Source organism: Chironomus tepperi, unplaced genomic scaffold (genome assembly GCF_022539635.2).
Source record: "Chironomus tepperi strain 1889 unplaced genomic scaffold, CSIRO-AGI_Ctep_v1 contig_58, whole genome shotgun sequence".
NCBI classification, from domain to species: Eukaryota; Metazoa; Arthropoda; class Insecta; order Diptera; family Chironomidae; genus Chironomus; species Chironomus tepperi.
This window is the reverse complement of record NW_027226180.1, coordinates 1,875,536-1,899,557: the sequence shown is the minus strand read 5'-3', so window position 1 is coordinate 1,899,557 and position 24,022 is coordinate 1,875,536. Positions and strand designations below refer to the sequence as shown.

The 24,022-nt window shown below is 34.7% G+C and overlaps 6 protein-coding genes across 6 annotated transcripts; 3 read left to right on the top strand and 3 right to left on the bottom strand.

Moving 5' to 3' along the window:
- Positions 1-25: 25 nt before the first annotated feature.
- Sfxn1-3 (Sideroflexin-1-3) lies at positions 26-4,743 on the top strand. Its single transcript, XM_070652897.1, has 7 exons — positions 26-447; positions 924-1,074; positions 2,181-2,276; positions 2,407-2,567; positions 2,785-2,870; positions 2,944-3,057; positions 3,498-4,743. The coding sequence occupies exons 1-7, from the start codon at positions 349-351 to the stop codon at positions 3,757-3,759; spliced, it is 969 nt and encodes a 322-aa protein (XP_070508998.1). The 5' UTR covers positions 26-348; the 3' UTR covers positions 3,760-4,743.
- Positions 4,744-7,169: 2,426 nt separating this feature from the next.
- LOC139100407 (uncharacterized) lies at positions 7,170-7,757 on the bottom strand. Its single transcript, XM_070653022.1, has 2 exons — positions 7,557-7,757; positions 7,170-7,502 (listed from the first exon to the last, which is right to left on the bottom strand). Exons 1-2 carry the CDS (start codon positions 7,755-7,757, stop codon positions 7,170-7,172), a joined length of 534 nt encoding a protein of 177 aa, XP_070509123.1.
- Positions 7,758-8,770: 1,013 nt separating this feature from the next.
- LOC139100284 (uncharacterized) lies at positions 8,771-10,059 on the top strand. The gene is made up of 4 exons (XM_070652912.1): positions 8,771-8,853; positions 8,989-9,135; positions 9,204-9,359; positions 9,607-10,059. Exons 1-4 carry the CDS (start codon positions 8,797-8,799, stop codon positions 9,808-9,810), a joined length of 564 nt encoding a protein of 187 aa, XP_070509013.1. The 5' UTR covers positions 8,771-8,796; the 3' UTR covers positions 9,811-10,059.
- A 965-nt stretch (positions 10,060-11,024) lies between these two features.
- On the top strand, positions 11,025-12,220 carry LOC139100285 (uncharacterized). Its single transcript, XM_070652913.1, has 4 exons — positions 11,025-11,117; positions 11,211-11,345; positions 11,645-11,794; positions 11,940-12,220. The coding sequence occupies exons 1-4, from the start codon at positions 11,028-11,030 to the stop codon at positions 12,117-12,119; spliced, it is 555 nt and encodes a 184-aa protein (XP_070509014.1). The 5' UTR covers positions 11,025-11,027; the 3' UTR covers positions 12,120-12,220.
- A 960-nt stretch (positions 12,221-13,180) lies between these two features.
- LOC139100286 (uncharacterized) lies at positions 13,181-14,251 on the bottom strand. Its single transcript, XM_070652914.1, has 2 exons — positions 14,150-14,251; positions 13,181-13,756 (listed from the first exon to the last, which is right to left on the bottom strand). The coding sequence occupies exons 1-2, from the start codon at positions 14,195-14,197 to the stop codon at positions 13,292-13,294; spliced, it is 513 nt and encodes a 170-aa protein (XP_070509015.1). The 5' UTR covers positions 14,198-14,251; the 3' UTR covers positions 13,181-13,291.
- Positions 14,252-16,838: 2,587 nt separating this feature from the next.
- LOC139100234 (non-lysosomal glucosylceramidase) lies at positions 16,839-23,740 on the bottom strand. The gene is made up of 9 exons (XM_070652843.1): positions 23,318-23,740; positions 23,041-23,194; positions 20,137-20,919; positions 19,797-19,913; positions 19,625-19,739; positions 19,347-19,476; positions 18,687-18,920; positions 18,044-18,624; positions 16,839-17,635 (listed from the first exon to the last, which is right to left on the bottom strand). The coding sequence occupies exons 1-9, from the start codon at positions 23,607-23,609 to the stop codon at positions 17,384-17,386; spliced, it is 2,658 nt and encodes an 885-aa protein (XP_070508944.1). The 5' UTR covers positions 23,610-23,740; the 3' UTR covers positions 16,839-17,383.
- Between the last annotated feature and the right edge of the window lie 282 nt (positions 23,741-24,022).

The window sequence follows — 24,022 nt, the reverse complement described above, 5'->3', positions numbered from 1 at the left end:
ATCACTTTCCATTTCGCATCTCTTTCCAATCACTTTACAATTCCCTGTAAACTCGCTCAGCTCGTATTCTTATCAATCACATCACAGACATAAAAATACAATTACTTCATCTCATCATCGCATTTATCGGGCTGTAATCATTAATAAATCTAAATCAAGTGCAATAATCGGTTAAGTTAATTTAAAATCAGTGCAATTGTGTGTGAAAAAAGTCATTCCAAAGTCCGTAAAAGGAGGAAATTGTCATTTGACATTTCGGGTCACAAGAAAAAATAATAAAAGAAAAAAAAAGTCAATTTACTATCATTGCGTAACTGAAGACGTTAAGAACAAGAACATTGTGTAAATATGACACTGCCAACAGGAATCAATATTGATGAGCCGAGATATCCACAAAATACTTATGTCAATCGTGCAAAACATTTTCTGATTGTGACAAATCCACTTGTAAGATTCCTTTCACGGTGATTGTCCTTGTGATGATTTTGTCAGTAATTATTTGGTGTTGATAATTGAGTTTTGTGTGGGTTTTTGGGGATTGCTGTGAGGCAGGGTTGAACGGTGTAAGGGTTTGGGGACAGAGATCGAAGTAGGGATGAAGCTAGTAGGGAGAGGGGTGGCAGGTGCGTAGGGGCAATTAGGGAGCCCAACCGTCTGCAATTAGGGAGCCCAACCGACATTTTTTGGAATTACGATCTATACGTTACAGTCAAAATCTGCAGATCTGCGCATTTAAAATCCAAGAAAACGAAACCTCCGACTCTTAGCTGAACCCTCCGGTTCTTACCCAAACTCTACCCAATCCTCCAAAAAAAAATTCTGACAAAATCATCCCAAGGACTCATCCAAATAGTATCAAATCAACCACTTAACTCCAATTAGCAACAATTATTTAACTGGATTTCTTATTCTACACATTGAAGAATGTTTTTGCATCCGAAGCGGCATTGAATAATGCAGCCAGAATAGTCAAGGACTACAAAGCCGGCCGACCAATTCCAGACGTCAAAACTGAAGATGAATTATGGAAGGCAAAGTATTTGTATGATTCAGCTTTCCATCCAGATACTGGAGGTGAGTAAACATAACGGAGGGGTGTCTAGAAGGGGTCACAGAGGGATTGTCCAGAGGGAATCTATGGAGGGTCCAGAGAGGGTCAAGAGAGTGCAGTGGGTGTTTAAAATGAGTCCAGTGGTTGTCCAAACAGTGTCCAGAGGGTGTCCTGATGATGTCCAGAGGGTGTCCTGAGGGTGCCTAAAGGTTGTCTAAAGGGTGTCCAGATGGATCTTAGACAACGTAGACAATACACTCAGAATATCAAAAAACATCAAAATAACTTCAAAACCTCCAGTAAAGTACACCCACTATCCCATAAAATTCGCAAAATCAACATACATAACTAAACTTCACTTGTGTACGCAGACATGTTATGTAAGCTAATTCTCACTCCGGTTCTTGACGCATTATAGCATTATTGACATTCAATATTGTTTGCAAAACTTGTTATGACTGAAATGTTATTACAACTGTCAGAAATGAAAATAAATACTTTGGATTATCATTTGAGTGATTTTGATATAGTTATGGCTTAAGATAGATTGGCATGGAGTGATAATGGGTTATCTTTTGGGGACTAACTACTTATGACTGATTAGAGAATAGAGCCAAGTGTCGCGTGGGTGATGTGATTGTTTATTATTTATTATGAAGGAGCTGTAACGTTCGTCATGTAGCGGTCGGGGTACTCTAATGTCATGGAATCAACTTGGTGACATAGCAGTGCCATAGTAGCTTCATTGTGCTTCTCGGGATTCCTAACAGACAAAGATCATCACAAAATTTGTAGAAAACTGATAATTTATGCCGATTTAGGTGATCTTTTTGGGTTTATTTCACGTATGAGCTTGCCAGGTATACCTAAAGTACACCATAGTGTGACATTTCAGTAGTTTTTAGGTTAAGAGCCTAGTGACAGATCCAACTTAGATTTAAGAATCTTATCTTTCGTTCAAATCCCGAGCAACACATCAAGCCACCTTAACAACGTCAAATGACCGTTACACGACGTCATCGATGCGTCATGCTAAATGCATTCACGTCATCATCGACCTGATATGTTGATCGAGTATATAAACATGAAAATAAGAAGCTTAACATCTGTATTTTTATGCTTATTACAGAAAAAATGATGTTAATTGGACGAATGTCAGCTCAAGTACCAATGAACATGACAATTACTGGTGCCATGATGACATTCTACAGATCAACTCCAGCAGGTGAGTCTCAAATTTGATTACTTGTGTGTCAGAGTTGTCAGGACTTAGGAAGTGGTCAATATTGGCGTCCTGTCAGTTCTGATTACGATTCCTACATGGATTTCCTAACATTTTTCCCATCAATTTCAAGTCATCTTCTGGCAATGGGCAAATCAGTCATTCAATGCTGTCGTCAATTACACAAATCGCTCAGGAGCATCTCCAATTTCAACTGAACAGCTGATGACGTCATACTGTATGGCAACAAGTGGTGCACTTGTCACTGCCTTGGGATTGAATAGACTTGCTAAGGTATGAGTGGATGTGAATTTTGTGTGACTTTATATTTAGTAACTAATTTTGCACTTTGTTGGATATATTCAATAATTTACCAATTTTCGTTGCATGTCTGTTTCAAAATTGAACGTCCAAAAACCCCAAAAAATTGTTCCTTACATCGGCTGTACTTGATTCAAAATTATATTTGTCGTTCCTGCACATCAACAATTAACCAAAAATAAATCTGTAGAATTTAACTGGTGTTTTGCCTAAATTAGTTCCACTTGCTGCCGTCGCAGCTGCTAACTGTGTCAACATACCATTGATGAGACTCCAGTTTAGTATTGTCCAAAATTTTGTCAAAATTTTGAATATTTTTGAAATTTAATTGAATTATTTTGTGATATAGGGAACTTAAGAATGGAGTTCCAGTCATAGATGAGAATGGAAAGGAATATGGCAGCTCAGTCACAGCTGCACAACAGGGAATCGCAGCTGTTACTTTGTCTAGAATTTTCATGGCGTAAGTTAAAATTTTTTTCAAATTTAATATTTTTAAAAAAATTTGTATTTTGACGTTTCAAATAATTTAAATTTTAAAAATTTAAAAAAAAAAATTTGAATTTTAATTTGAAATTTTGAAATTTAAAAAAAAATCTGAATTTTGAAATTTAAAAAAATTTGAATTTTAAAATTAAAAAAAGTTTTGAATTTTAAATATAAAAATTTTTTTAAAAAAAAACTTGAATTATTAAAATTTAAAAATTTGAAATTTTAAATTTGAAAATTTTTGAAATTTAAAATTTGAATATTTTTTTGAAAATTTTTGAAATTTAAAATTTGAATATTTTTGAAATTTAAAATTTGAAAATTAAAAAAAAATTGAATTTTAGAATTTTTGAAACATTTTTTTGAAAAAAAAAAAAATTAAATTAAATTTTAATTCACTTTATTTGTTCCTAGTTGCCCAGGTATGGTCCTGACACCAGTGCTTGTTAACTACCTCGAAAAGAAGACGACCGTCTTCAAACGCTTCCCATGGGCAAATTCACCAATTCAAATTTTATTCTGTGGTTTCGTCTTGACATTTGCCACGCCATTGTGCTGCGCTATATTCACACAAAAGGCGTCCATTTCCGTCAACAGCTTGGAAGATGATTTGAAGCAAAAGATTAAGAAGGAAAGTCCAAATGTTCAAACTGTCTATTATAATAAGGGATTGTAAGGCAATCTGCTGTAGATGAAACTCAGAAATTTTATTAAAAATATTTTTTGATGCATTTAAAAAATTTTTATTTTATTTTTTTTTTTATGTTTTATATTTTGGGTAAATTTGAAAATTTATTCAAATTTGAAACAATTTAATTGAAAAAAAAAGTTAAAAATTATTATTTAGATAGAAATTTGGAAATTTTCACTTTTATTTAAAAATTTAAAAATTTTTAAAAATTGTGAAAAGTTTCTTAGCAAAATTTTATTTTTTGATGTTATTTGGTTTAGAATGATTAAGCAATTTACGAAAATTTGAAGCATTTAATTTGAATTTTATATTAACCAAAAAAAGATTTAAATATTTTAAATAATGAAAAACTTAAGCTGCTTTTAAAAATTGGATCTTTAAATCCTTTTTAAATATTCAAATCAAATTGTCCGTTAAATTTTGACTAGAAATTTCAATTAAAATTAATTAAAAATGAGGCCTAAAATATTCATTTTGAAAACAAAAAATTGAAAATTTTGCAAAATTTGAATTGAAATTTGAACTAAAAATCAGCCTAATTTAGAGTCAAGCTTTTATGGACATTAAAATTTGAATAAAAATTGATGACAATAAAAAATTTATAAAAATGTCAATTAAATATAAACCTTTAATTTGTCTCAAAATACGTTACAAAAAAGATTTGAAAATATTGCATTTATTGATATTGATTGTGTTTAAAATATTCTCAAAATTGACAATAATTAAAATTAGAGAAAATTTAATTTGAAATTTTATTACAATTTTTACCCAAAACTGCCAAAATTTCAAGTTTTTCCAAAAATTTCTGAATTGAAATAAACTTGAAATTTTCTCATATTTTCCACAATCAATCATATAATCTGTCCTAAATAATTTAAATAAAAAATGTGTAAAACTTTCTGTTAAATTGAATGTGCTGTAAAAAACGAACTGATGGATCTAAATGGAAATAAAGATGTTATGAAGTAATTATTTGTTCTTTTTGATGTAATTCATTTTTGATATTTGAAGCGTCACCTCAGATTTAAAGCGTCACCTCATTTTGAAGCGTTGACTTATTTTGAAGCGTCACCTCATTTTGGATCGTTGACTCATTTTGAAGCGTCACCTCATTTTGAAGCGTTACTTCATTTTTAGAGCGTTACTTCATTTTGGAGCGTTGACTCATTTTGAAGCGTTGCCTCATTTTGAAGCGTTGCCTCATTTTGAAGCGTTGCCTCATTTTTGGAGCGTTACTTCATTTTTGAAGCGTTACTTCATTTTTGGAGCGTTACTTCATTTTTGGAGCGTTACATCATTTTTGGAGCGTTTCTTCATTTTTGGAGCGTTACTTCATTTTTGGAGCGTTACTTCATTTTGGATCGTTGACTCATTTTGAAGCGTCACCTCATTTTGAAGCGTTGACTTATTTTGAAGCGTCACCTCATTTTGGATCGTTGACTCATTTTGAAGCGTCACCTCATTTTGAAGCGTTACTTCATTTTTGGAGCGTTACTTCATTTTGGAGCGTTGACTCATTTTGAAGCGTTGCCTCATTTTGAAGCGTTGCCTCATTTTTGGAGCGTTACTTCATTTTTGAAGCGTTGCCTCATTTTTGGAGCGTTACTTCATTTTGGAGCGTTACTTCATTTTTGGAGCGTTACTTCATTTTTGGAGCGTTACTTCATTTTGGATCGTTGACTCATTTTGAAGCGTCACCTCATTTTGAAGCGTTACTTCATTTTTGAAGCGTTACTTCATTTTTAGAGCGTTGCCTCATTTTGAAGCGTTGCCTCATTTTGAAGCGTTGCCTCATTTTGAAGCGTTGCCTCATTTTGAAGCGTTGCCTCATTTCGAAGCGTTGCCTCATTTTGAAGCGTTGCCTCATTTTTGGAGCGTTACTTCATTTTTGAAGCGTTACTTCATTTTTGGAGCGTTACTTCATTTTTGGAGCGTTTCTTCATTTTTGGAGCGTTACTTCATTTTTGGAGCGTTACATCATTTTTGGAGCGTTTCTTCATTTTTGGAGCGTTACTTCATTTTTGGAGCGTTACTTCATTTTGGATCGTTGACTCATTTTGAAGCGTCACCTCATTTTGAAGCGTTGACTTATTTTGAAGCGTCACCTCATTTTGGATCGTTGACTCATTTTGAAGCGTCACCTCATTTTGAAGCGTTACTTCATTTTTGGAGCGTTACTTCATTTTGGAGCGTTGACTCATTTTGAAGCGTTGCCTCATTTTGAAGCGTTGCCTCATTTTTGGAGCGTTACTTCATTTTGAAGCGTTGCCTCATTTTTGGAGCGTTACTTCATTTTGGAGCGTTACTTCATTTTTGGAGCGTTACTTCATTTTTGGAGCGTTACTTCATTTTGGATCGTTGACTCATTTTGAAGCGTCACCTCATTTTGAAGCGTTACTTCATTTTTGAAGCGTTACTTCATTTTTAGAGCGTTGCCTCATTTTGAAGCGTTGCCTCATTTTGAAGCGTTGCCTCATTTTGAAGCGTTGCCTCATTTTGAAGCGTTGCCTCATTTCGAAGCGTTGCCTCATTTTGAAGCGTTGCCTCATTTTTGGAGCGTTACTTCATTTTTGAAGCGTTACTTCATTTTTGGAGCGTTACTTCATTTTTGGAGCGTTTCTTCATTTTTGGAGCGTTACTTCATTTTTGGAGCGTTACTTCATTTTGGATCGTTGACTCATTTTGAAGCGTCACCTCATTTTGAAGCGTTGACTTATTTTGAAGCGTCACCTCATTTTGGATCGTTGACTCATTTTGAAGCGTCACCTCATTTTGAAGCGTTACTTCATTTTTGGAGCGTTACTTCATTTTGGAGCGTTGACTCATTTTGAAGCGTTGCCTCATTTTGAAGCGTTGCCTCATTTTTGGAGCGTTACTTCATTTTTGAAGCGTTGCCTCATTTTTGGAGCGTTACTTCATTTTTGGAGCGTTACTTCATTTTTGGAGCGTTACTTCATTTTTGGAGCGTTACTTCATTTTGGATCGTTGACTCATTTTGAAGCGTCACCTCATTTTGAAGCGTTACTTCATTTTTGAAGCGTTACTTCATTTTTAGAGCGTTGACTCATTTTGAAGCGTTGCCTCATTTTGAAGCGTTGCCTCATTTTGAAGCGTTGCCTCATTTTGAAGCGTTGCCTCATTTTGAAGCGTTGACTCATTTTGAAGCGTTGACTCATTTTGAAGCGTTGCCTCATTTTGAAGCGTTGACTCATTTTGAAGCGTTGACTCATTTTGAAGCGTTGCCTCATTTTGAAGCGTTTTCTTCATAAATAATGGGTTAAAACAAACCAGAAGTAAAATTTCAATATTTTTTTAATAGATAAATTCTGTTTTTATTCTTTAAAGATTTGCAAAAGTTCCATTCTGTCCCCTGAACCCCATCCAAACTTCTCAAATCAGTCATTACTTTCAGTGAAAGTTATATCCAACTCAAACAATGGAACTGCATTATTGTCATTTTTAATAGCCGTTCCGTTAACTTCTAATTTAAATTTTCCAGATGGCAATGGCATTGGAACGTCAGACTCGTAAACCGTCAAGCCATGAATATAGTAATGACCCTTAACGACTGGACACGCAGCTGTTAAATTCCCGACTTTTTTCATTTCTTTGTATATGAATTGAACCAGCGGATTTTCAGACTTTGGAAGTTCACAAATTGAGACTTTTTCAGTTTCAATAACTTCGTTGTATTTGCCGTCGATAAATGAGAATGCGCCGAATTGGAGCTGTGGAAGTTCCAAAATCAATTAAATTTTCAATTTAAGCTCAAAATTCCTCACCAAAACATCCTTAGCATCACTAAAGACATGAACATCAAGATCAATTGACTTCGGTTTTGTTTGCAGAATTTTTACTGCGCAGTTACCGAAGGAACTGTCGAGGACATTGATGTTGGCTGAATCTAGTGACAGGGATCCCAGAACGACAGCTAACTTGCTTGTTATTACTAAAATTAAGCTTACAGCATTGACAATCATCATTTTGTTAATGACTAGTGATGGCGATATTGGCAGTGCTTTTATTTCTTTTTTTAAAAATTGTTTTGTCATTTTGCTTATTGGTTATTAAAAAAAATTATTTAAATTATGTGTGTATGGAGTTAGGGACTAAATTATTTTGGGGTAATTTAGCTATTGCGTTTTATCAAAATTAAGGCTGTTTTGATGCCAATTTTGAATCTAATTAGATTTGATTTGTTACAACATCCCAAAATTACGTGAACTTTGTAAGCCAGGGGTGGCAAATACGGATAATTTTCAGTACAAACTTTATGATAAGGCCAGCAATAAATCCAGATGGATGGCGTTTTGTAGGAACCTAGGCTCCACATCAATGAGGGAGGCAATGAATCAAAGTTGATCTGTACGGTAATCGAAATAAGTAAGTAATCGGAGCATGCTTTCATTAACTAAGTATAAGTCAGGAGTGAGCAATACCTTAGTGCAGGAGCGTGGCCAGAGAGAGAGGGAGGAGGGTTAGTATTGAAGGTACAAGCTACGTCCCTGCCTTAGTGACAACCTTCGACTGAAATCGCACACGGAGTTCGGTTCTTCGAATTTCTAACAATTCTTGGCATTAAACTAGTGTACCGCGGCACACAGGTTGCCCATCACTGTTATAAGCTATAGTTTCATGCTTGAAATTTTTAAAAATTCTCGTATTTTTGGCTAATTTTGTTTAATTTTTGCAAATTTTTCTAAATAATTTTTAATCATTTAAAAAAAAATTTTTTTTTGCTAATTAAAAAAATTTTAAAAAATTTTAAAAATTTTTAATTTCCGACAAATTAAAACAAAAATTCAAAAAAAAAATTCCAAATAATTCAAAAATAAAATAATTAAATTTTAACCTTATTCATGACCTCTAAAATAAATTATAAAAATTAACAAAAAAATGTCACAATTAAAAATCGATTAAGGTCAAAAGTCATTACCAAAATATAAAAAATGTGAAGATTCAAAAGCTATAAAATCAGAGACTTTTACATTTTCAAAATTCAGATGTGAAAATTATTTAAAAATGAAACTTGCGACTTTGTTCTTTGTGTTGTCATTGGTTGGATCGGCATTTTCATGGGTGAGGCTGAATGATGGGAATTGCTTAGGGGCTGTTGACTTATTAGGGGGGATGGGGGCATCTTAACCGAAATAAGTGATCGCTTCCTTAATTAATGACCTTGATTTAATTAATTTCATTACTTTATCACATTAGGGTGGCTACAAAATCAACTTTGAGCACCATGACTTGGAGTTTGATGAAAGCATCGTCAATGTTGACATCAGCATGAAACGTAAGAATGACCAGACTGTCATTAATGTCCGTGGTGAGCTCTTGGAGAATATTGAGGATGACATTTATGTGAGTATATTGATGGACTTGAAGTTCAGGACTTGTCATCATCATTTCCATTTCCTTAATCCCAACAGGCTCAATTTTCAACATATGAGAAAGACAGCGAAGGAATTTACAAGCATTTAGTCAATGCATCCATCAATTCATGCAACATTTTGGCTCGTGTCAAGTCTCATCCAATTTTGAGACTCATTGTTAAGGAGCTGTTGAAGTCTAGTAACTTCCCTATGGTAAGTGTTTGGGGTTTTGTGACTTGCGAGTAGTTTACTGGACGTCTGATTGTAAATTTGGCAATTTAGGATAATTTACCCAATTGTCAAGCTTGCAATTTGACTTATTTGCAGCATAGTTGGCAGGACTCCAATGTGGAGGTGCTTCTACTGGAGTCCGGACTCCAAAAGTCCTGCCAACTCTGATTTGCAGTCTTAGCACCAAAACTGACTAAATTCAACTAATTTCCCAATTCCCCCAATCCAGGCATGTCCAATCAAACGTGGACTCTACTACATGAAAGACTTCATCCTCAACGAAGACATCCTGCCACCATTTATTCCACTTGGAAGCTTCATGTCCATCGTTCGTATCATTCGCATGGTTGATAATGTACCAAATACAATTGTTAGTGTCCGCATCATGACTGAAATTGACTATCCAAAGGAAAGAAAATCAAGATTTTTCTAAAAAATATTAAGGAACTACCCGCGAATTGTCTAATATATATGGGCTCATAAAATAATTAATTGATGGCTTAATTCTGCACGCAAATAGAGAAATTGAGGAAAAAAATCACACATTTTTAAGGTTATTTTTGACGACGTTCCATGATGATCAGCGCTGAAATTTAATAAAAAAAGGACAAACGAGCAAGAATATTGTGAATATTTTAATCCAATGTAGTTAAATAATAAAAGGCAAATTTATAAAAAGGAATTAATTTTGAGTATTTGATCCCTTATTCCCATCCATATGTCCAACAGCTCCACCACTTCCTTCATACTTAAGAATATTGCATCAAGTCCAATTCTTAGAATTTTCAGATGATTTATTGGATTTATTTAATGGATTTGTGAAGTACTAGGGACGTCTGACACCCAATGACCACTCCTCCCTCCTGAATACGTCCCTATGAAGTACCAATGTCAATGATAGTTGTCTGCAGATTGCATTTGACGCTGAAAACCAGATGATGTCATTAGTTGACGTCACAAATTGTTGACTCTAGTAGCTTGCTAATGGAATGACGATTTTCTGGTTCAAATCCCGAGTGGACTGAACTACTTTATGCTCAGCTTGCTAAGGTCTGGAGAGGATGCTCATTGTCTACTAAGGGAGAAATCTGGAATCATTTCTCCAATTCTGCATGTTTTTTTCTATTTTTGATATTATTGAGGTGACGATCAGAAATAATTCAATGTTTATACCAGCTTATTTAGGCTTCCTTTCTCTCCTATCACCCCAATTCATCCATCATGTCACTTAGTATCAATTTCATAAGTCTAAATGTGTACCCCATAACCAAATTTAACTCCAAAATATCTTCCAAGCGTTACAAAATTCCTAAACGTTCCCTTCAATAACCTTGATCTTAATGACTATGCATCTAAAAACCAGCTGACTCATCTTAGTAGACACTTTGCCTATCATCAGCCTATCGTCAGCATTAGTTAAAGTACACTTTGCCGTCATTTGACCCACCAACGACATTGAACAATTATTTACAGTCACTAATTAGTTTTTCCCCCAATTTTTCAATATTAAATTTATCATAGCTTTCAAATCAAATTTTCAGTCACATCCTGCATTTTTAAAAATAGAAACTTTTTGATGATTATCTGTAAAATTGCTTGGTTTTTGAATATGCTGCGGAAGTTGATGATGAATTTTTGTATATAAAGCTTATGGACATTGTAAATGGAGTGTTGATTACTATTTGGATATTCAAAAAGACCACAATGAAGGTCTTTGTATTGTTGTTTTTCGTTACTGTGGTAAGAAAGTTTTGGGAACTGATGCAGTTTTTTGCAACCAAATTTTAGTTCCTGAAAACTTGAAGAATTCTAAATTTTATTCCAAATTCTCAGGCAAGTGCTAAGCTTTTGATTGAAAAATGGGAGATGCAAATTGACAAAACCTATTCTGATGTGAAGTACAGCGTTAAGGATCAAACTTATATGACCGTTGATGCACATACATTAAAGGCTGCTGATGACATTGTGGTTAGTATTCGGAAATTGTCAGATATCCAGGATTGGTCATCCCCGGAATGGCACTAGTCGGTTAATCCATCCAAAATGTGATGTCAGGTCGGTGTGACTGTGGCATGATGCCGAATTCAGGACCAAGTCAGAGTCATACCAGCCTGAAGCCGAATTTCTTATCAATTTGTGCTATTCAGGGACATGATCCAGAATTCTCAAAATCTGGTGCCTGATCCAATGATCCCGAATCCCATTTCCAACCCTACTAAGTCATAACCCTTCTGAACATTGACAATTTTTCAACATTTTCCCTTTAGATTGAAGCTGCTGTCTACTCAAAAGTCGACGGAGTATTCAATCCCTTTGTTAAGCCGGAACCAATCCATGTCTGTAAAATTCATGAGCATGAAGATCCTTTGATCAAATTTATTCATGATGAAATAGTCAAATTTGGAAACATTACTAAGGTAAGGAACAATTTCAGAGTTTGAAGTCGACTAGGACATTGAACAAATTCGAGTAGACTGACTCGACATTCCTCACATAATCCGAGCCAACTTCAAGCTCTGAACAACCCTAAACATCCATTCTAAACATCCAAATTCCATCCAGGCATGTCCAGTCCACGCAAATCACTACTACTACCTCCATGACTTCCGCGTATTAGAACAAGACTTCCCAATGCCTTTACCAGCTGGTGAATTTCGTGTTGATGTCAACGCTTCTGTTGTTGAGGGTGGAAACATGAGACATGTCGCATCTAGTGAAACTTATTTCAAGATTGTTCCATAAGATGTGTGGACAAATGTTTTCTGAGAAATTTGGACAATGTATCCATATATTATTATATATTTTATCAATAAACTATTAATATAAAGAGTACAGGACGTAAATTATTTGAATTTTATTTTGTTGAGGATATTTGGGTTTGGAACTTTAGATTCGCTGATTGATGATGAGTTCTAAAATTTGAGCAGGATTGTTAATTAGGATTTACTTCATTCAATAATTAAAGGATATATATTATTATTGCTGATTAGCTCTCATCCTAGTTGGGTCTCATATGTAGATTAAGTTACCTGTAGCCTAACTGCACCATGTACCAACCATACCATTGACAAGACCGTCAATTCAAGCCACATTTTGAGGACGAGTCAAAATAGGCTCTGCTTAATACAGGGTGCGATGCCCTAGCAAGACGACATCCTTAAATGCTAGCTAAGAGAACCAAGGAAGCTGCCGAACTGAAAGTAACAATGATGAACAAGGCTTAATGGAAACTGATTTGAGTGCTATAGCTTTGATACTACAGATGCAACATTACAGCTATCCAGAAGACAAAATGGATCGAAAAGCAAGAGTTAGAGTGCCAAAGAGTAGAACCTACATTAGAATGAAAGAATTTGTATGCTACAAACAGCACAAATTGATTAATTGATCAAAAGTTCGGTCTCAAGTCAATGTGTCTTTAACTATGCGGCGGGTTCAATTTAAATCCGGAAGCAATCCGGAAATAATCCGTAAGCAATCCAGAATTATGTCAAAGTCACGGATTTCGAATCGATTAATCGACTCGTGCTTTTCGAGTGTTGTCGTGATATACTTAAACCAAGGTCTATTGAAAGTGATATTCTAATATTTGTATTTTGATCGAATGGTCGATGAACAACTATACAATTAACTGATCACGATCATGATTGTTTATGGGTTGTTTGATTGTTTGTGCTTAAAATTGTCTATTCAATTGGTTACAAAGTGGTAATTTGATGATCCTTTAAATGAGATTGAGTCTAATTTTTGGAACTAAACTCATTACACTGTGAAAATTTATAAAATTAATCAAAAACTTGATATGACTTATCATTTTTTACTTTATTTGCTTCAAAATTTTCAATAATTTTACATATGTTTTCATGCAAATTACAACATTTCTTTATCATTTCTGACTAAGCACATCACCAAATTTAACTCAAATAATAATACTTGTCAGTATAGATTTCATGCAAGAATCCATTCATCTTAATAAATGCCGAAAAATCAAATCGATACTTTCCAGATGGCAATTGATGTGGCAAATCTTCAGAATCAATTTTAAATCCTCTCAATGTATAATGTCCAACCTTAAGTGGACATGCTTGTGTCACATTTCCATACTTTTCACTTTCCTTGAATATAAACTTTAAAATTGGATCATTAATTTCCTCATGCGTACATCCGCTGACTAGTTCTGACTTGTAGACCAATTCATAGTGATCGAGATTTTCTTTAAAGACTGTTGCCATGTACTGGACGTCCGTTTCATCTTGGAGAACATCCAGGTCTAAATTGACGACATTCAAGTTGTCGACTTTTTGGAGATGTGATGACACTTTGATGTATTTTGGATCGATGTCGACTTCAATGCGTTGCATTTCGAGGAACTTTGCATTCTGTAAGGGGAGAAATTGAAGGGATTTTTAGGGTATTAGTTGAGTTTGGGATGGAAAATGGTAGATTTGTGGTTGGAATTTGACCTCGTTAGGGATTTTGAGGGGTATTGGCTCCCAAAGGGGGAAGAGAGGAGTTAGAGAGGAGACAAGACATGGGGCAAGAGGGGGGAGAAGAGAGGAAGGACGTAAATGATAGGATTGACCCCTCTAAACCACAAATTGGACCATTTAAGGATTAATTCGACCTAAAGACTCAAAGCAAGTCAATGGTGTATTTGAGTACCCCTGGTGTCCTACAGTGAACAGAAGCTAAGTACTAAAGTGTCCAACCATCTGTCCAATGCCTCAAAAATCCTAAATTCCTCTCAAATCAACAACAATTAACCAACTTACAGCATAATAAGCTCCAAAAACAATCAAAATTCCAGCAATAATTTTCATTTTTTTAACAATTTTCAACAATTTTGCTTTTGAAAATTCAACAAACTACAAAACTGAACTGATTTGATTGATTTTAAGCTCACCATTTATATACCATCTAAATGAAAGTAATTAAGATAATTTTGAAATTTTGTTTCATTTCCTGTTCAAAGTGTTTAAGTAGTTTGACATTGGATGTGAGGTTGTTATGAAATTTTTGATTGAAAATTGGGGAATTTTGCTTATTTTTGGGGCATGGAAATTTGATTTTTTGGTAGATTCTGTGATGTTGATTATGATTAAGGTTGAGGGGCGTTTGGAAGTTAGGTCACACTTCACTATTTGGATGGTGGGAAGGATTTGGGGTCAATTTTGCTAATGAGGTTGTAGGGTTAGAGGGGGTGAGGAGTGAGGATTGAGGACCTCTATGGCTACCTAACTTCCAAACCGTCCCCTCATTTCAACCTCAAAATCCAATTTTTCACCAAACAAATTTAAAAAAAATTTCAAAATTTTCAAACAATTTTTTGTTTTATTTTTCAACAAATAATAGCTTAATTGTCATTCCGATTCATGCCTTAAGGACTTGTTGATGGCCGATGATTTCCTTGAAAACTGCAGTACAAGTCACATTCCTCAAAGGTATCAAATTTATTGTCATTTCCGCCACAGCCGAGATATTCAAATGGTTCACAAAACTCGAAAACAGTACTGTAATGATAAAGTTCTGTTGGTGGTGTGGAACCGCCGTCGCAAGTATGACCGACGTCTAGTGGGAGGGAGCATATTGTGACACTTGCTGGTGATGTGACACTTACACGTGGAGTTGTTGGGCTGTCTGTTATTTGAAGAATAAAATGATTAAAATTTGAATTTTGAATTTTTAAATTTCATTTTTTTTTAAATTTTCAAATTTTTTAATTTTTTTAAAATTTTAATTTTTTTATTTTCTTTATAAATTTCAAATTTTTTTAAAAGTTTTTAAATTTTTTCAAATTTTAAATTTTTATGTATCCTTACCCATGTCATCTCCACCACTATTCACAGCTATCACAAAAGTTAAACAAATAAAAACCAATTTTGTTAACATTTTAAATAATTATTTAAATAAAGCTTTTCTTAGCACTTTGTGAAGCTTCTTATTAAGACTGAACTATGCTTTTACACCTTCCAGGACTATTTAAACAATTGAGATGCCTGTCTATTATTCACGATTATACAAATAAAATATTTTCGTGATTCACGATTTCTATTTCTTATAAAATTAAGTAGACATATGGTTGACTTTAATTTATGGATGTTTTAAATGTCTAAACACAAGTTTTTTGTAAAGTAATTAAAATGACAGCTTTAAAATAGCGGTTTAAATATTTTAAAAGTTTAAGAAAATTGGAAAAATTTAAAAAATTTAAAAATTAAAAAAATTTAAAAAATTTGAAAAATTGAAAAAACTGAAAAAAAATTGAAAAATTTGAAAAAATTGAAAAATTGAAAAAATTGAAAAAATTGAAAAATTGAAAAAATTGAAAAAATTGAAAAATTTGAAAAAATCGAAAAAATTGTAAAAACCTGAAAAAGAAGTTAAAAGTGAAATAAAACAAACGGCCATAATATTTTTTAAACACTAATTAAGCTAAAGCTTTAGCCTCGATAAATAAATAATTTTATTGGTTCTTGCTTTTTACTTTCTTGTTTTGTTTTGTCTTCCGACTTAATATTTTTCCTTTATTATTACATTTTAAGTTCAATGTCAAAATCAGTTTTTGTGTCTTGTTATAAATTTTAAATTATAAGTATTAAGTCAAGTTGAAGAGAAATGTGAAATATAAAAAAATGCATAAATTTATGTTAATTGAACTTATTATTTTGTTAATTGGAAATTTTTGTGTAATTTTAGGACTTTTAAAACTTTTGATCATAGTTTTCACAATTTTAGTAATTATATTTCAACAATTAAGGTCACTCAATTGTTAATAATTGGTTTGAGGGAGGCTGTGGATGATTTGACATCATTACCCACTCCCTTGCCTATCTTCACCTATACCTTCACCATATCCCTTCACCATATTCCTTAACCCCATCCCTTCACCTCATCCATACACCTCATACCTCAATATTATCCATGTACTCATCCATTTGCTCTATTCCTCCCTATTCCTCACTATCGTCCCCATTTCCTTGATCCAATCCCTTACTCATCCTTCCTTATCCTTCCTCATCCCTCCTCTCTCCTTCATCCTACCCCTTAACCCCCTTTGCTTTGTCCAAATGACCCAATACTGTCCAACCTTTGGTTTTATTTATTTTTGATCTCTCTAATGAACACTTTTTTTTCAATTTATAATATTAATAAAAATTAGTCCAAAATTAGTGGCTAACTAAATATGTTTTTTAATGGAATTATTCTTAAAGTTTAGAAGCTCATGTTATTTGTTTTTTGTTAAAAAGCTTTTTTTAAGTCAATAAATTTTAAAGCTTTATTAAAAATCCTGTTGAAGCTTAAAGCTCATTCATATTCAAAAATAGATAGATTTGGTTTTGTTTAATCTTTGATTTTATCTTGGGGAATGAGGGTGTTGGGGTTTGAAATCGAAAAACCAAGACCCATTAAAATCTTCTTAACCAAGATCAAGATCTTAAGATAAGCCTCAAGATCCCCAAAATCTCAAGATACCCCAAGATCCTCAAGAACAACCCACAACCTTAGGGACATCCCCAAAAGACGAAGTCAAATAAAAAGCTTTTTTTATTCTCTTGTAACATTAGATTCACATTAGAACAATCATTAGCAACCTATGTGCACCTACACACCTTGATGGTAAGCCTCGACCAAAACCTTATAGGACATACGGTTCGTGGCACTTTTCACTGTCGTGCCGAATGACACAGGTTCCAACAACTGCATTACAACATAAATATAGTTATAAATAATTAAAATAAATTAAATGCAAAGATTTTCTTAGAAAAATCTCATAAAAAGCCAAGCCAGATGTAAATCAAAGCAGAAATGACGACAGATTTTGCAATTTTTTCATTTTGAAAGCTTCTTTTTTCGTCAAAATTCTTCTAAACTTCAAAACGGAAGTTACTATTCAATTATTTTTATATATTATGAACATCTTTAAAAAGGCGATAAAGGTACATTAGGAAATGTCAGGATTGAATGATTATAATTGTATATCTTATGAATCTTATGCATCTTATTCCTTAATTTTTATACTTTTTCATCCTTTCATATGCACTCTGTATCGACCAAATTGACAACGGTCTCATATATCCAATTGATCTGTATGTTGACTTTACGTACATTGCTTCTGGTGTCTCAAACTGAAGTCCAGCTCTTTGGGCCATCATCTCGTATAATCCACCCGCTGTCTTCATTGCCTCCTCTGTCATGTCTTCGTAGATCATGGTTGATGCTAGTGCATAGACGACTCCGACCCAGATCTCTTCGGATTGCTGTGAAAAGAAGGAATAATTGTGAATTTTTGGGGTTTATAGATTGAGGGGAGGAGTACTGAGGAAGTCGGATACCAAGATGATTAGTGGGGTACCACTCAGAGGGGTAATTAGGAGATGGGGTCAGGGTGTGATGTTGCTGACATAATAAGCAACAATCAGAGGAAATTTTGGGATTTTTCTATAAAAAAGCAATAGAATATTCCAGAATTTGGTCTAATCACATGAGTGGGGTTACCCCAAACCCCTACCTCATACTGGATATACCCTTGGTACCCAAAATTCAGCATTCCGGCATCAAATCGTGTTCAGTTTCTAAATTGACAATTTTCAAACCATTTGACCATTAAATGCATCTTAACCCCTCAAAATACCCCATATCCTCCACCAGAACCCCAAAATACTCACCATATTAGCTGTATCAGGTCCACCCAATTCCGGTGAAAATCCATTAACAGCTCCAACCTTTCCATCCTCAACCTTCATCACATTATTGTCAAAAATCGTCTTTAAAGTCGTCCGGACATTCTCTTTAGGGAATATTTCATGATCAAATCCACAACTTCTCAAGTACCAGTGTCCACACAGCTGATCAGACATGATGTTCTTAGTTCCACTTGTATCAAAATTGTAGTAACTTCCATTCCATAATTTCTCTTCAATTGACTTTTTGCCTTTTTCGAGAATCTCACGGTATCGAATGCTGTCATTTGGTTGATCGAGAATGCTTGCCATAACGGACATGACATGTAGACTAGCTAAGTACAATCCACCACAATAAATGCTCGGACCTGACATCACCCACGTGTCATATGTCTGATCTGGACTGTTATTATTCTCAATTATACCGTCATTGTCAAGATCAAATTCAATTGTCTTATCCATGACTGTTTTGGACACCTGATACATGTCCTTTAAGTACTTCATTGCATCCATAAGGTAGACTTTACCATTTGATTCATTAATGTACATTGATGCTGACTTTTTGCCTGAAAATTAAGGTAAAATTGATGATTTTTTGTTGTTGCTGTAAATCTTAATCCATACTTACTCTTGTCATCCATCAATTTATTACGATTATCCAAAATAAACATGTCGGATAGACTTTCCTTATCAATAAACTCAATTGAACTGAATTTGCTGGCATTATCGGCACTAAGCTGAGCGAACTCGTTAAGCACATAATAGTCGCGATAAACTTGTAGTATAAATTTGCAATTAAGGTCACGCCATTCGCTGACGTCATGAATTGGATAGGAATTGATTAGATTCCATGGATCCTCGGCTGGAAATAGACAAGGAAAATTTGAATTAATTTTCATATTGCCAAAATGAACATTGTGTAAATTTTTGGCATATCGACAATATTCTATGTGATGAATGAGCGATTGACCCCTGGGACGGATCCTAAATTAACAACCAGGCTATCATAGGGTACCCCATCTATTCTACCTTTGTTCTAGCTCATATTGTACCTAAGCTAGGATGGAATTAAGAACCTTAGAGCAATCATGATAGAGTAGGTGGGATACCCTAGGATAGACACACCTGCGTGGGTAGCACCGAATAGGATACCCCGGATAGATCTAGGAGTCGACTCCAGGTGGAAAACCAAGTCAACAACTTTACTAAATGGCAAAATCTCTCAAGATTTGCAATAGAAAATAACAAAACAATCCAATTGCCACCTGGAAGTTTGCATTACACTCACCTGGATCACCGATGTCATGTACTACGGTGTCTTTAATTTTACGTGGACATATTTTTCCGTCATAAAGATGCTTTCTTGTGTCGGTAATTTCACGTGTTATTGTGTCCTTAATATCATATTGAATGCTAACCTGGAATGGACAAAATTAGGACAATTTTCAACATCAGCACAAGTCAAGGTCAAGCTTATCAATGCGATGATCCAAGTCATAGCCACGCCGGTTTAGAGTCTGATCGATTAAGTCTATAAATCAATAGATGTCGGATCATATTACTTACTTGTAAATTTGGAAATAAGCTAATTAAACTGTGACTAGCGTAAAAATGAACATCATATGTGTTGTACATTCGGTATTCGTGTCCTTCTAGGTAGCCGAAAATTCCGTATGCATGTCTGTGAATTGCAAATTGGTTATTGATTGATTCAGCTAGAATATTAAATAGGATTTACCTAGGATCATCGGCAGAAAGTTGATTCTCTTCATCAACGACTGCCCACAAGGTGCCACCGTCAGCAATGTAGTAAAGCTCATTGAAAATTGCGCCTTTATACCAATCGGGAAGGTTTCTGTGGATGAAATTTGGGGTTAGTGGTTGAGCATTTAGTCATGGAGTTCATGGTCAGCTAGGAGAGGTTCTGATGACTGTATCATGATCAACATGTCCTAGGGCTGACGACAGGGAAAGGTACAAGTGTATATATAACCGTACCGTACCCTGGGTACCAAAGATTGACTATGTATAGTCACCAATAACCCCGACTAGCCCAAGCTAACCAACTCATTACTCACTCATCCTCCAATATCGGCCTCTGCCACTCATCAACCATCAACTGCTCCCATTTTGAATAATTCTTAAATGCATAATCCATAATCTTTTCACCAGACTTTCCATCACTTCCAAAATATTTTGTATAAAATCTTGTAAACCATCTCTTTCCTTTTGGGAATCGAACCTTTGGCATATCCCATACAAGTCCAAATTCAATTTCATCTGATGTCTTTGGTTTCAATGTTTTTTGTCCACATACAGCAATGCACACGTCCTTGCCGTCCTTGACACTCTTGTCATCACTTTTATTTGTCGGAAGTCCATTTTCCATCAAATCAGTCCACAATCCACTTCCGTTGCCATTTGGATCAATTTTTGCAGCTGTTGCAACTTTCATGTCCTCATCGCTTGCCTTATAAACACCAATATGATAGCTGCAAGGCATATCCACAATATTTTGTGTAATTGTTGCACCTTTAACATCGTCTGAATCAAATGTCTCAGCTTTCGGGCATCCAGCCAAGTCCTGCTTCTTATTTCCCACACCATTCTTCCATGTAAATGTTATTGAGACTTTACGTTCATGTTCGCAGACATTTTCAATTTGCCAGACAAATATTGCGCATGGAAGTGACGAGTCTTTATAATTATGTGGTATTATTGGGGATATTTGTCGGCATATAAGTTTAATACCATATACACTCAAGTCATATTCAGACCATGAACGTGGATAGAGAGCTGTATAATCACATTTTGATGGATCTAGTTTGTTTTCCCATGATGAGAGGACGTTCTTTGGTCGGCTGGAAATATAGAAAATATTCAAAATTTCAGTTCCTATCAAGTCAAGTCAATTACATAGTTGCTAAGCAATGTGAGGAATTTTAGATTGGAATGGGGACAAAGTAGCGAGCAAACACGTGAATATTTTTGAAAATCACGAGAAAAAGGAAAAAGAAATTTTGTACATGAACATGTAATTAGTGGCACTTGAGTCTAGTTGGCAGTTATTTTTGAGATAAAAATATTAAATTTTGAACTTGGAATTATTGAGTGTAATGTAGCGACGGCATGCTTCACAAGCATTTTGGGGTGATGGGGGAGGTGTGTTTGTATAGGATATGCTCTAAGTAGTCACGGTGATCAAGTGGGGCTACCCGAAGTCTCGGATTCGACGAATTCTTGAGACCGATACTGAAACCGAAATTGACAAGTGCAAGCCAGCGATAGAGCCAGCTTCAGGCGACTCCTATGGTATGTCATAGATCCTAATTGATCTATACGACTAGCGAAGTAAGTAAGTATGTAAGAGACTGAAGCTAAGGTCCAGACCCAAACCTCGGAACAAGGAATTCTTTGAAATCTCGAGCAATCTCAAGACAGTTGAAGAGCCTTTCCCAATGGAGTCTTGACCTATCTCAAGAAGAAAGTCAGTTCCAGACCCGATAGGTCTGCCCCAGTTTTTAAAAATCACCTGCTGACTTTACACAGGTGTATTCATACTAAAACATGCAACAATTTCCTTTTGTTGTTATTCCAAGTGTCTTTTTTAATAAAAAGTCGTCGTTAAAACACTTGCGTGATATTATTTCAGCCCCATGTATGATAAATTGCTCAACTTTTCAATAGGTTTGAGTTTAAAATGTTTGAATAAATATTCTAGCTGTAACAAGACTAAAACAGATCTCTTTAAATTTGAATTAAAATGGGATTAAAGTTTTTGGAGCTTTTTGTGTCGCAGCCACCTGTGTTATAGTCAGCGATAGAGTCAGCTTCAGATAAGAACTGAAGAAGGCATTGATTACAGTAATCTGTACAGACAGCGAAGTGTTAATTATGTAGAAACAAGCGTTCGAGCGTAGAAATTGAACGTGTAAACAAAAGATTGACTTCGGTCAGTACACTCAAGACCTTGAAAAGCTCATTCTTGAAGCATACATGAAGTGGTTTACCGGGAACCCCTCCTTACTCCTTTGATATCACCCCTTGGTACCAATGTCTTCACAGGAACCTATTAAACACGACTTTCATAGCCAGAGAACATTCGTCAATTACGTGCAGTTAGATTATCATGTCAGTGTGTAACTGCAACCGCACCCCCTGTCCCCTTTCACCCCTAACCGTTACGTAATTTCCGAACATTCCCTAATTTCAACAAAATTACAATCAAATTTAAACTTTGTCGATTTAAAATAATAATTGGACTTTAAAAAATAATTATCTTCATATTCATAGCTCATTATAAAATTCCAAAAGGTTCAAGTTCATCGTCATTGTCAATGAGATGTCAATGAGATAAGAACAGAACAATTTTATGATAATTTATAATTTTTTAAAATAATGATGTTAACATTAAGTTATTATAGAATTGACAACATGTTGACAGAAACTGGATAAACAGAATGTCAATGTTTCTCACAAATCTTGTATGGACTGTTCAAGGTCATTTTTGTTTATATAGGGGAATAATGTTCAGAATTTGGAAGTTTTGGGAATTTTTTAGAGGAAGTTAGTTAAGTTTTTAGGAAATTGAAGCAATCCCAAGCAGCACAATGCGGCTAACTAGACGGTTTGTCATAAAATAGATCAAAAGCAGCTGTCAAGGTACCGTCAAGACAATTTCTCTTATTATCGTCAATAACGCGACCAAATACAGTGTTATAGTGAACATGATGTGCTGTTTGGGAATAGAAATTGGTTGACCCTCAACTACTCCTTCCCTGACTACCCCCAAGTCTCAAATAGTCATCATAAAATTGCCAAAATTGTACAATATTCAAATAAGTGCCGGAACCTAAGATTCCATGGATTTAGCCTAACTATCCAGATTAGGGACGCATTTTGGAGGTGTTGGGGGAGAGGAGGGACAGGGTAGACAGGGCATAGAGGTTAAGTATGGGGTTCCACTAAGTTCGTTCACTCACCTGTAAGTCGACAATAAACTTTGAAAGATTGTTTTATCATTTTCATCACGAATATTAACAATAAATTGATTCGCATGAACGACATTCCACTCATAAAGACCCGGCTTTAATTGATATCGACAAAATTCTCCCGCAAATCCGCGTCCAATTGTGCCTGTATCAACAAAAAAAAAGAGAAAAAAAGTTTGATTAGATAAAAAGAATTAATGGAAAAAAAAAAAGAATTTCAAGGACAGCACGGAAGGTCATAAATGACATTGAATAATTGTTCACTTACCGCCACCAATACCTCCAATTGGACATCCATAAATTCCATCATGATTCCTCATACTAAAATAATCCATTAAAACAGGATTTCCACCTTTAGAATTACGCCAATAGTAAGGAACATATCGAAACATCATCGGAACTAAATTCCAAATTTGCTTCCATGATGGCTTCAAATTTTGCGAAAAATTTTCTTTATCGGGAAATTTATGATTAAATTTAAACTTTAAACCGTATCCGGGTACTTGAGTGATTGTTTGTTTAAAGTCTGTAAAGCTTTGTGATGTCTCATCTTGTGACATTTTTGGACAATTGTCTTAAAACTTGATTTTTTACGCCCGGCAAATAAGAAATTTTTCACAAATTTTTTTCTTTCTTTTTTTTCAGTTCCTTCTGTTTTTGTTGACGACTGATTTGTGTGAGAGAAACTTGACGAATGAGAGATTATTGAGTATGGCGAGGGGATGGAATGTCAGTAAAATAATTTGAGGATGCAAAGGTTGTTGAGTGATGCGAATGGAATTGTTTATGATGCGAAAATCATATGTTGCTGCGATTCTGTTTTTGTTATTGGGATTTTTGAATATTTTGTGTAACGGACAATGAAGTTGGATAGATTTTTAGCATTGATACATGCTGAATTTCGGATCTGAAGCTGTGATAGGACTTGACATGATGTTATACTAACTTGGAGTCAATTTCACTACAATTTTTA